Source organism: Muscardinus avellanarius, assembly GCF_963383645.1.
Source record: "Muscardinus avellanarius genome assembly, chromosome: 3".
NCBI classification, from domain to species: Eukaryota; Metazoa; Chordata; class Mammalia; order Rodentia; family Gliridae; genus Muscardinus; species Muscardinus avellanarius.
In genome coordinates this window covers 58,216,786-58,230,226 of record NC_137788.1, presented here as the reverse complement: position 1 = coordinate 58,230,226, position 13,441 = coordinate 58,216,786, and the positions used below count along the sequence as shown (strand labels likewise).

Genomic DNA, 13,441 nt, shown 5'->3' with positions numbered 1-13,441 from the left:
GCCTGCCTGCCCTCTTCCTCCTCCTCCTCCTCCTCCTCCCTCCTCCTTTTCCTTTTTTCCTTTTCTTCCTCCTCCTCTTCCTTCTCCTCCTCTGAACTACACTCCAGCCTTATTTTATTTTTTATTTTAAAAGAGGGTCTTGCTGCCGGGGTGGTGGCGCATGCTTGTAATCCCCGCGCGTGGGAGGCAGAGACAGGAGGATCGCGCAGGTTCGAAGCCAGCCGCGCCCACTGGTTTAGGAGACCCTGTTTCCAAATATAAAATGTAAAAATAGGTCTGGGAGTGTAGCCCGGAGGTAGAAGGGCTTCCAGGTACCCCAGTACTACCAAAAAAAAAAAAAAAAAAAGAGGGTCTTGCTAAGTTGCTGAGGCTGTCCTCAAACCTATGATCCTTCTGTCTCAGCCTCCCAAGTACTAGGATTACAGGCATGTGCACCATGCCTGGCCAGGATTTCTTTTCTAGTCTATTCTGATCTCAAGTCTTGCAATCCATCATCTGTTCTTTACACCATAGCCAGAGAGAGGGGAAAAGAAATATTTTGAAATAATGTAGCTGTTTCTCAGACTCAGAAATGTTTTTATTCAGAACACAGATAGTTCTGTTTGTTTTGTGATGGTATAAGTACTGGGAGGTAGGATCTTTATCACAGAGTGAGAGAGTGAGGTGTCTTGTTTTGTTTTTCAACTGGAGATCACACACATGAATTCTACTGAATCAACTGAACAGTTATTTGTTCAATTTGCTGATACATAAACCAACAATTCTTTCTTTCTTTTCCTTTAGTGCTGGGGATTGAACCCATAGGCATTCTATATCTGAACTGTACTCCTGGTCTTTTTTTCTCTCTTCTTTTATGTTTAGTTTTGAAACAGGGACTTTCAAGGTTTCTGAGCATCTTGCTATGTTGCTGAGGCTGGCCTTGAACCTACCATCCTCTTGTCTCAGCCTCCCATGTACTGGGATTACATGCTTATGCCACCACACCTGGCTGCTAGCAATTCTCTAAGATCATAAACTCTAGCCTTCTCAGCCTAAGTCAGAGCTTTGCAAAAGCATATTTTCAGAAGGTTCACTAAAAGAGAAATTTTAGTGTTTAGCTGTTTGGGGTTATGGATCCAGCTTTCTATTTTAATAGAAACGTGTGCTGAGGAAGGCAATCTAAGTCTTAGGTGAGAACAACAAAGAATACTCTAGTCAGAGAAGTTCTCCTGAATTCTGAAAAGAGGTTATCTCCCTCTTTCTCTCTTTCTTCCTCTTCCTCCTCCTCTTCCTCCTTCACCCTGGGGATTGAACCCAGAGACATTCTACCTCTAAAGTACAAACCCAGCTGGGCGTGGTGGTGCACATTTGTAATCCCAGTGCGTGGGAGGCTGAGATGGGAGGATCGCACAAGTTCGAAGCCAGCCTCAGCTACTGAGTGAGGCCCTCAGCAACTTAGTGAGACTCTGTTTCCAAATAAAGCATAAAATAAAGCTGGGTGTATAGCCTGGAGGTAGAAAAGCCCCTGGGTTTCACCCCCAGTACCAAAAAAATTAAAAAAAAAATAAAGTACAAACCCAGCCCTATTTTATTTTTTATTTGGAAACAGGGTCTTGCTAAGCTGAGGTTACCTCCAACCTGTGATCTTCCTGTTTCAGCCTCCCAAGTACTGGGATTGCAGGTATGCACCATGGTGACTAGTGAGGTTGAGATTACCTTCTCTAGTTTATTCTGATGGTGAGGGGAGAAGGCAGCCAGACAATTACTGACTATTCATTATGTCAAGTGGTACACACTTGATCTCATTAGCTCTGTCACATAGTTACTACCAGGAGCAAATGTTTCAAAGAAGGGTACTTAGATAACTTACTGAAGATTCTAAGTATGGTGAGTGGGGAGTCAGGAACAGAACCCAGGACATGAGAGTTTGCATTAAGTTTGACTTCTCATTGCTTTCACATGGATAGTGCTTTCAATACTAAAAAGAAAAAAGAAAAACAAAAAACAAAAAAAACCTTATCAGATGGGATTTCCTATTTTTAAGTTTCAAAGAGTTTAAAACTTGCCCTATCAGTAAGTGGCAAATGGAGATTGAAAGTCATACTTGGCTGCTTCCTGAGCAAACAGGTTTCCACAATGCCGCTCAAGAGAGAATCTGTTTATTGTCTCACGGATGGAGCTAACTGTTATTCAGTGACTGAATAACTGGTAATAATCATAAAAACACAGTGTCAGAACTCCTCAATGTAACCTATGTGCTTACTAAATATTGTTAAAATGAGGTCCTGGCCAATACAACATCAGGCAAGTCAGTATAAATTGGTCAAAAGTGTGCAGGTAACTTCAAAACTTGATTGGACAGTTTACACCCTACCAGATTCCCATCCAGTTATCAGCAGAATGAAGGGTTCCACTTTTGCCCTATTTCTGTTCTTTACCTTATTTGCCATCTCAGAGACGAGGAACACTGAGACTGTGAAGCTCTGCGGGCTGGACTATGTAAGAACAGTCATTTGCATCTGTGCCACCTCCAGGTGGAGGAGGGTCCTGGAAGGGGTGCCACAAGTCCAGCAAGGTAACTCCCTTGTACCCCTAGTTGGCCAGTCTCCCTCTCTCCCTCTCTCCCTCTTTTCCTCCTCCCTCCTCCCTTCTCCCTCCTCCCTCCCTCACTCTCCTGCCTGTCTGTCTGCCTGCTAGGGATTAAACCCAGGAGCATTCTATCTCTGAGCTACACCTCCATCTCTATTTTATTTTTGATTTGGAAACAAGGTCTAAGTTGCTGAGGCTGGCCTTGAACCTACAATTCTCCTTTCTCAGTGTCCCAAGTACTGAGATTACATTTGTGCACCACTACACCTTGGCTTCCCTGAAATTTTTTGCATGGTGTGTGTGTGTGTGTGTGTGTGTGTGTGTGTGTGTGGTAGTGGGGATTGAACCCAGGAGCATTATACCTTTGAGCATATCCCCAGCCCTTTTTATTTTTTTTATTTTGAAACAGAGTTTTGCTAGGTTTCTGAAAGGCTTACTACATCACGAAGGCTGTCCTTGAATCTGTGATCCTCCTGTCTCAGCCTCTCAAGTATACAGCACCGTGCCCAGTTGCTGTGTGTGTGTGTGTGTGTGTGTGTGTGTGTGTTACTGGGGATTAAACCAGAGTCTGACATCTCTACCACTGATTTGTGTCCCTGGACCCTCTTTTATTTTTTAAATTAGTTTTTAAAACTCATTTTTCTTACCAGGCATGGTGATACACATTTTTTTTTTTTTTTTTTTTTTTTTTTTTTTTTTTTTTTTTTTGGTACTGGGGTTCCTGGAAGCGCTTCTACCTCCGGGCTTCACTCCCAGACCTATTTTTTTTACATTTTTATTTGGAAACAGGGTCTCTTAAGACAGCAAGGCTAGCTCTGAACCAGCACGATCCTCCTCTCTCTGCCTCCCAAGTGCGGGGATTACAAGATCCACCACGCCCAGCGTTATGGTGATACACATCTTAATCCCAGTACTTGGGAGGCTTAGACAGGAGGAGTGTAGCGACTTAGTGAGATCCTATTTCCTTTCCTTATTTTCTTTCTTTCTTTTTTTTTTTTTTTGCGGGTCTGGGGATGAAACCCAGGGGCATTCAACCTCTGAGTTACACCTCCCCTCTTTTTTTGTGTGTGTGGTGGTACTGGAAATGGAACCCTTCTACCTCCAGGCTACACTCCCAGACCTATTTTATATTTTATTTAGAAATAGGGTCTCTTAAGCCAGTGAGATCCTCCTGTCTCCGCCTCCCAAGCACGGGGATTAGAGTGTGTACCACTATGTCCAGCCCCTGCCCTATTTTTTATTCTTTATTTTGAAACAGAGTCTCACTAAGTTGCAGAGGGCCTCACTAAGTAGCTGAGGCTGTCCGCAAACTGGGATCCTCCAGTCTCAGCCTCCCAAATGACGCATGGATTGCAAGCATGTGTCACCATGCCTGGCTTGTGAGATCCTATTTCTATAGAAAAATAATAAAATAGGGCTGGTGGTATAGCACAGTGGTAGATTGCCCCTGGGTTCATTTCCATTGCCACAAAAACAAACAAGCAAACAAAACACTCCTTTCTTAGTAGTTTTCAAGAATACAAATTTTGCTATTGACCATTGTTACCATGTTGTTCAATGGATCTCTGAATCCATTCCTCCTACTTAACCAAAATATTGTACCTTTGAAGCATTATTTCCCCAACCCCCCATCCCACTACCCCGGCCGCAGGTGATCTCATTCTCCACTCTATTTCTGCAGGTTCAACTTTTTCACATTCCATATAAAAGTGAAATCGTACAGTATTTGTCTTTCTGTGCATGGCATAAGATTTCATTTTAAAAATTGGACGTATCTGCTGTTTTATCATGAAAACATTTTTAAAAACTGACCACTAATAAATGCTTCAACTACGTATATGATTGTAAAGGTTTAAATTTGGCTTTATATGGCCTTGGTAAGCAGAATGACCCAGAGTTTATACTTTGGTGGACCAGTATCTTGAAATATCATTAATTTGCCAGGTAATTTATCTTAACATTAAGGTTCATATTACTATATGTTAATGGAAATAAAAAGTGTTTTTAATTTTAAGAGAGTAAGCATAGTTTACCAGAATTGCACTGATCTCTGGAATAGTAAATCAAAATGCACTAGAAAAAATATATTTGGTACTGGGGATTGAACTCAGGGGCTTTCTACCTTTGAGAAAAATCTCCAATCCTACTTTATTTTGAAACAGAATCTCAACCTCATTAACTTGCTGAGGTTCTTGCTAAATTGCCGAGACTGACCTCAAACCTGGGATTTTTCTGTCTCAACTTTCCAAGTATTGGGATCATAGGTATGCATCACCAAAAACATTTTTTTTTGAAATACCTCTAAAATATACGGGGCAGTGGAATGGAGGTCAATATGAATCTGTTTGGCATCACTAAAATCATATTATTATTTATTAAAATTTTCACAGGCTTTCTGAGTGTTTTCATACATTGTTTATTTGATCAATGACTGGTTTATCAACCATTGTTCAACTAATTTTTCTCGATCATGCTAGTGTGCTAAAGCACCCACGAGTGAGTTCTGAAGTAATAAAAAGCATCTTAAGTGTGGACTTTGGGAACAACAACCTGATAAAAAAAAGTGTGATTTACATTTTTTTTTTCAGATTTAGAGGTTTAGGTCTCCTTTTCCTTTCTTACTGATCAGCTGTGCAGAGCACACACAGGGCTTATCTTTGCTTACTGCATGTAACAAATACATTTGGGAAGCTGCTAGCCATGGAGCAGAGGTAGCCAATAGCAAACTTTTTATTATATGTTATTGGTATTAGGGATTGAGCCCAGGGGCATTCTACCTCTGACCTCCACCCTCAGCCCTTTTTATTTTGAAACAAGGTCTCACTAAGTTGCTGAGTCTGGCCTTGAACCTGTGATTCTCCTGTCTCAGCTTCCTGGTACTGAGTACAGGCATGCACCACCATATCGGGCTGGTTAGCAATTGAGCTTTGATTTGTCTCTTGAGTAGCCAAGTGATACTCAGTATGTCACTCTTCCTCTTTGTAGTCAAGTTTCCTCTAAAATGCCATTTCTCTCTAAAACCAGACCAGCATTTAAAAAAATTCCGTATAAGATTCAATTTCATTTCACAATCTAGTTCATTTTCCTGAGTGGCACTAGGCTGCTCCCTTCATTGCCTGGGTTCTCTAAGGCAGCCTGATCTTCTCTTTTCTGCAGCCAAGAGAGGAAACTACATCCAGCTCCCAAATGGACATGAGGCTCTGGAGGAAAACACGGCACAGCATCTTCCCAAGGTGGATTCTTCAGAGGATGGACAGGCATTCTCAGAAGAAGGGCTTTTGGAATCAAAGAAGCATTCTCTGATGTCAAGACAAGATTTGAAAACTCTGTGCTGCACTGATGGCTGTTCCATGACAGATCTGAGCGCGCTGTGTTAATACCCAGTGGGGGCAGAGCTTTAGCGTGTGTGGAAGCCCAGCGTTCTACTGCTTGGCATGGTGCTTGTATTTTATCACTGAAATGATGGCTTGGGGGTAGGTAGTCCTTTTTAATATAAAATGAATCAATGAATGCTTAAAAACAGTGAAATCTATCTTCTTTTGCTGAGGTGAATGTACTTTTCATATTCTAAATAATGCTTTGATATTTCAAATGCTGTACAAAAATTGCAATAAAGCAGCATTAAACCAAGTGCATTGTGAGTCTTTTTATTTCTTTTTCTTTTTCTTTTTGTGGTCCTGGGTATTGGATCTAGGAGTGTTCTACCTCTGAACTACATGCCCAGCCCTATTTTTTGTTTTTAATTTTGAAACAGGATCTTCCTAATGTACTATGCGCTGGCTTTGAACCTGAGCTCCTCCAGTCTTAGCCTCCCAAGTACTGGGATTACAGGTGTGAGACACTGTGCCCAGATGACTTTTTTTATCTTTTTAAAAAAATGCAAATAAGTTTTCAACAGTGAAGAGAAAATATGGATGGTAGGAAAACATGTGTGAGCAAGAGAGAGAGAAGGAGAGAGAGGAGAGAGAGAAGGAGAGAGAGGAGAGAGGCTAGCAAAAATAAAAAGTGTTTGGACATGGTAGTGCTGTGGGGAGCCATTGAGGATTTCCCTTAGATTGGTGTTTCTGGCTCAGCTGACTGTCCTTCACCCAGAGTCAACAAGGTTTGGGGAGAAGATCAGATGGTGATGGCACGAGGGTATTGATTAACCTATCTGTAATATAAGTGCTTTGGATTTGGCCTCTATTGTATTCTGGTGGTGGTAGCACGAGGATATTGATTGACCCGTGACTGTATAAATACCTCTGGAAAAACAAACCCAGCGCAATAGAGAAGACTGACCCAGGTATAGTCGTCGACCAGTAGGAAATATTGACCCAAGAACAGGGGTCGGCCAGTAGAGATAGTAGGCTTGTGGCACCCCCCCACCACGTTAAAATAAATCTTCTAAGAATCAAATTCTTAGAAATAAATTATTCATCCTCACGCCTCTCTTCAGAACCTGTACTTTTGCCGGCTGACTCCGGGAGGTGGTGGCCCGTACGGGGAAATTCTGAAACTGCTGATCCCATGAAGGACACCAATGAATAGAAAAAGAGCATGCTCAAAGATTTGTAATGATGGTGAAATGTGGGAAGTGTAATATATAATAGGTCATTAAACAAGGAGCTTTGTGCAAAAGAAACTAAGAAAATGAAGAAAGAAAACTAAGATAGAAAATGAAGGCGCCTAATGTGTAAATAGTAATATACAATAGGTCAGAAGATTAGTTCCTAACGTGTAAATAGTAATATACAATGGGTCAGAAGATTAGTTTTGTTTTTTGTACATAGGTTAAAAGATATGCTTTGTGTTAAGCTTCCTAAGGAAGAAACTGCTGCTCAGTACCATAGAGATGAGTTGTTTTCTTTAATATCACTGCTTCAAGCAGCTATAAATCAGGCTGCAAAAAACGGAGAAGATACTAGGGGATTCGGAGTTTTCCCGGATGCTGAAGACCCTGATGGTTAAGGAAGTGTTATAAGATTTCTTAAATGCCGACAAAACTGGGTCAAGGAGGTGTTTTTAGAGGACACAGGCCCTTTCCCTACAAACAAAAGAATTAAAAACTTGTGCTCAATATGGGCCATCATCACCTTTTACTCAAGCCATGTTAGAATCTCTCTCTATGGAGGCTTTGTGTCCTGATTGGAGACAGATAGCCTGAGCTTGTTTATCATGGGGTTATTTTTTTTTTTTATTATGGAAGTCTGAATTTGCAGAATAATGCCAATCCACAGCAAATTTTTTAACATATCTCAGGGAATACCCATAAACTTTGATACATTAGCAGGAGAAGGACAACTTAGGGAGACTGCTCAGCAATTAAAATTTAGTCTAGCTTCTTACGCTCAGTCCAATGCTGCTGCACGTCGAGCATGGAACAAGTTGCCTTCTTCAGGAAAACAAACTGAAGATCTTTCAAAAATAAAACAAGGACCAGATGAGCCATATCAGGAGTTTGTAGCCAGGTTATTACAAACTGCTAGTCGATTGATAGGTGACAGTGAAGCAGGGCTGTTGCTCGTAAAGCAATTAGCCTTTGAGAATCCTAATACTGTTTGTCAAGCTGCCTCTTACGCCCTTTAGAGAGGAGACCTGTCTGATTATATTCGGCTATGTTCGATATAGGACCTGCATATACACAGGGATTAGCTATGGCTGCAGCATTACAAGGGAAATCTGTACAAGAAACCTTTTTCCAACAACATAAAAAAATCGGGACCGAAGAATAATATGGTTAAAAGCTATGGGTGTGGACAAAATAATCATTTGGTTAAGAACTGCTCACAGAGGCAGAGTGCTAGTAATAGACGAGAGCCAGGCTTATGCCCTCGATGTAGAAGAGGGAAGCATTGGGCTAAGGAATGTAAATCAAGGACTGATGTGCAAGGGAATCAGTTCCTGTCAGGAAACAGGAGGAGGGGCCCGTCTCAGGCCCCGCAGCAACAATGGTATGGGGCACTTCAGACAGCTGTATCACAACAGGACAACTCTCAACAAAACAAACCATTCAGGACTTATTCAGAGCAACCCCAGGCAGCACAGGATTGGACCTCTGTGCCTCCACCTATACAGTATTAACTCCCGAAATGGGAATGCAGGCCCTTCCTACTGGTGTTTATGGTCCGTTACCTAAAGGGACAGTAGGCTTGTTGTTAGGATGGAGTAGTGTCACCATGAAGGGAATGATAGTAGCCCCTGGCGTAGTTGATTCTGACTATGAAGGAGAAATAAAAATTATGATACATTCTCCTCAAGGGATAGCTGTTATTAATGCAGGTCAACGACTGGCACAATTAGTATTGCTACCTCAGGTACAAACTAATAATAGTGCTGTCCAGAGACCTAAATGAGGTAAAAGGAGATTTGGTTCATCAGATGCTTTTTGGGTCCAAGCGATTGGAACTCAAAGACCAGAATTAAAATTGTTTATTAATGGGAAAGAATTTTCAGGGTTATTAGACATGGGAGCAATGTTTCTGTCATAACAGCTGATCTATGGCCTAACAAATGGCCTATGCATTCTTCTCTCACTCACCTTAAAGGCATAGGACAGACACAAAACCCCGAACAAAGCAGTGATTGGCTTACTTGGAGAGATGAGGAAGGCCATAACGGAGTTTTTCAGCCCTATATTGTTCCAGGACTTCCTGTCAACTTATGGGGCCGAGATGTTATACAAAACATGGGTGTATATCTTTATAGCCCCAGCCCTATAGTGACACAGCAAATGTTAGATCAAGGACTTTTACCGAAGGAAGGTCTAGGGATAAATAATCAGGGTATTATAGATCCTTTAAAGCTTCATTTACAACCCCCTCGAGCAGGTCTTGGGTATTTTTAGAAGGGGCTGTTGATCAGCCTGTACTCCATGCCCACCCTATTACTTGGAAAAACGAGGAACCAGTTTGGATTGATCAGGAGCAGCTTGACTACGGCCATATAGAAAATTCTAACTCCCCTTGGAATTCACCCATATTTGTCATTAAGAAAAAATCTGGATGAAGATAATGCACAGTGGATACCTGAATGACTCGTGTGACATATGGATCAAGCAAAGATAGAAGACTCGGATTAATGCTGAGGACTGAAACATGGGCTCACGTTCCAGATCATCCCATACTTGATTCACCTCTTTGGGAGCAACGGGAGATCACTGTCTCCAGTAACAACTCACGATTTCTGGGACTTCTTGCTTTGAATTTTACACCCATTGTAGAAACTTTTGGTTATACTGGACAAAGAACTGGTAAAAATATCAAGATTATTTTGGATGGAGAATTGATAGTACAAAGACTGATAGTAACTGTATTTTGGACAAAGAATTGGTACTTTTGGTTATTTTGGACAAAGAACTGGTACACTCTTATGTTTTTCTAGGGATGTCAAGAAGATGGGATGTCTGCAGTTGACACCCTTGGTATTACAAGTACTAACTGTTATTGAAGGTTTGGTCTTGTGGGGCCCTGGTTACCCAAGGAAAGGACATAAAAATGTTAGCCCACTAATAACTTGTTTACTCTGTAAAACTGATTCAACATGTAAAAATCATTGTGTTAATTGGAGAAAATGTCTTACTGAAATACCTATGTTACATGATACTCCCAATACCTTGTTTATTTAGAGATTGGGGACAAAGTGTGGTCTCAGGACAAAGTGAGAACTTTTTTTCAGCAGAAGTGCACAATTTACCTTTGAAGGGTACCCCCATTTAAGAGGCTGGTAGTCAATGACAGGTAAGATTTCCTTGGGACAAGGAAACCTAAGACAGGATATACAGCTTAGCTCTGTATTATCCAAAGATGGGTAATCCTTGATACCTGAAGGAAACAACCTAAGACAGGCACAGTCTTCTTTGAATATAGTAAAAAAGGGGGAATTGTGGTGAGCCATTGAGGCTTTTCCCTTGATTGGTGTTTCTGGCTCAGCTGACTGTCCTTCACCCAGAGTCAACAAGGTTTGGGGAGAAGATCAGATGTTTTGGCACGAGGGTATTGATCTGTAATATATGTGCTTTGGATTTGGTCTCTATTGTATTCTGGTGGTGGTAGCACGAGGGTATTGATTGACCTGTGACTGTATAAATACCTCTGGAAAAACAAACCCAGCATTGGCGCAATAGAGAAGACTGACCCAGGCATAGTCGTTGACCAGTAGGAAATATTGACCCAATAACAGGGGTCAGCCAGTAAGGATAGTAGGCTGGCGCCCACCCCCCAACATTAAAATAAATTAAATCTTCTGAGAATCAAATTCTTAGAGATAAATTCCTCATCCCTACGCCTCTCTTCAGAACCCATACTTTTGCCAGCTGGCTCCGGCAGGTGGTGTCCCGTACAGGGATGGCTCCGGCATAGTGCATGCCTGTAATCCTAGTAGTTGGGAGGCTGAAACTGGAGAATTACAGTTTGTTCAAGACCAGCCTAAGCAATTTAACGAGACCCTGTTTCAAAATAACAAATAAAAAGGGGCTGGGAGGGGTGTAGTTCAGGTGGAACGCTACTGTGTTCAATCCCTAAAGGTGTTCCTTGCATGCGTGCGCTCACACACACAGATACACACACACGCATGCACATATGAAACAAGAATATTACAAAAAAATGCTTTTATTTCTTACTCTGATGCCAGCTCCTCCGTGGGTTGTGACAATAGTCAGAATCAGTTCAGCTGAAGTGCTACTCTTACTACCACTATAGTCTGTCTTTGAACACCATCTATTATGCACTGAATACTTGTGTCAATGGGTTGTGCATGGCATCTAAGCATTTCTTCAAACATTGAGAGGAAGTACTTTGAAATCATCATGTAGATGATGAAACCAAGGGACAGTAGAACTAAGAAAACCTGTCCCAAGTCACACAGCCAAGTGGATGTTGTTTTTCAACTTGAGCCATTCAGTTTGATTCAAGGCAAACTGTATTGGTAGTCAAAGTATTTACTACCAGGCATTCATATTTAATAAAAAGCCAGTTTCACAAAGAATGTACTTGATGAAGCTGTAGAAATTAGTTCCATACATCTCAGTGCTTGAGTGCATTCTGGGTGATGTAATAGGAAGAGAGCATGGGGCGCTCTTGGCACGTACTCACTGATGTCTGTCTCAACAAAGAGTTTGGGTGTCTGAGTTGTGAACTTAAAACTAGCTGCTTTGTCCAAGAAGTGACTTATTTTTTTTAAAGGAAGACCAAAAAGGCAGTGTATTTAGATTTGGGTATTTCAAATAAATGAGACAAAATTTGAATATAAATTAAATGAGCCTGTAACTTCAAGGAATACAACTGACAATATTTTTTGCTGATATGATTCAAATTTTCAAAGCAAATTTAAAATCCTTTTATGCACCACCATGAGCATCAGTGCTGATGTCAATAAGGTTTGCTTTCTTATATTGTGCAATAAGATGTGTCAGCCTTTGAAAGATCTGCATAAGTCAGTAAACCAATATTTTACAAATATTAAAAATGACAAAAAGATCCATTTATAATACAAAACATTTTGATTTCACAGTACAAAAATTCATTGATATGGTTTCAGATTCTATATTGCAACTAACTTTTAATAAACTACATGTCAACTCTTGGTATTAGTATTAAAAAAAAGAATACCAAGATTATCTGGAAAGATTGCTAGAATAATCTTCCCTTTTCCAACCTGATGGCTATCTGAGGTGGGATTTCCTTACTGTACACCACCAACACAACGGAGACACAGTGCACACAGACACCAATTGAAGCTGAGTTGCTCTTAAGTCAACAGAGACTTCCAACAATAGAGAAGTGTAGTTTTTATACAGGAAAACTATGATCCAGTCTCAACATAAATTTTTTTAAGGAAGAAATAAAGGTAGCTCAGTGGTAGAGCACTTGCCTCGGATATTCAATCCCCAACACTGGAAAAACCAAACCAAACCCTGCAGCCACTTTTTAGAAATATACAAAACCAAAGAGCTAAACTTTTCTCTATTTGGTAGAGAACATACCTTTATTAAAATTTTCTTGCACATTGGACCTGGTGGCTCATGCCTATAATCCCAGTACTTGGGAGACTGAGACAGGAGGATAATAATTTTGAGGACAACCTCAGCAAGTGGTAAGACTCTTATCAATTTAGCAAGACATTGTTTCCAAATAAGAAACAAAATTAGGCTGGGGGTGTAGCTCGAGGTAGAATACCTCTGGGTTTAATCCCCAGTACCCGCACCCCCAACAAAATTTCTTGTAAGTTCTGACAGAAAAAAAAAATCATGTTTATACTGGATTTATGTAGTATAGGTGAAACTATAGCCCGATAGTTTTCTTTCTGTTCTCACAGAGACTTATAACTCTCCACCAAAATGTCTTTTCCACTAAGGCACGTAGCTAAACTCCATTTCTCAGCAAACTTTGGTTCTGTGTGGCCATGTGACTGGGTTCCAGCCAATTAAATGTGAGTAGGTGTAGTAGGTGCCACTTCTGAGACTTGGCCACAAAAACTCCCACCTTTCCCCTCACCTTGGCAAGCAATAATCCTTGAATTGCTTAACATTTGAGTCTATGTCTCTATAGGTGTTAACCTACTCTAATACAATATCTACTTAAGTCTATCGTTCTATCTTACACAAAAAGCGATCATACACAAATCCTGTACCTCATTGTTTTAGTCAGTATTCCTTGAAGATATGCCAAAAAAAATCTCAGTATATGTATTTTGCATTTAAGCACATATCAAGAAATAATAATCTGAAAAGCTTGATTAATTCACATTCCCATTAGAAATTTGAGACTGCCTTTTCTCTCATCCTCACCTGTCCATGTTGTCCCACTTGCAAGATTTGCAGTTTTTGTAGATGAAATATTGAATGTGTTTTGCTGGCTTCACTTTGACTATTTATAGATATTGTACACTTGTATTA

General features: G+C 40.7%; 1 protein-coding gene across 1 annotated transcript; it reads left to right on the top strand.

Annotated features, from left to right (window-relative positions):
* Positions 1-2,379: 2,379 nt before the first annotated feature.
* INSL5 (insulin like 5) lies at positions 2,380-5,945 on the top strand (the record flags this gene model as incomplete). The annotated part of the gene is made up of 2 exons (XM_080691855.1): positions 2,380-2,554; positions 5,725-5,945. 2 exons carry the CDS (start codon positions 2,380-2,382, stop codon positions 5,943-5,945), a joined length of 396 nt encoding a protein of 131 aa, XP_080547981.1.
* Between the last annotated feature and the right edge of the window lie 7,496 nt (positions 5,946-13,441).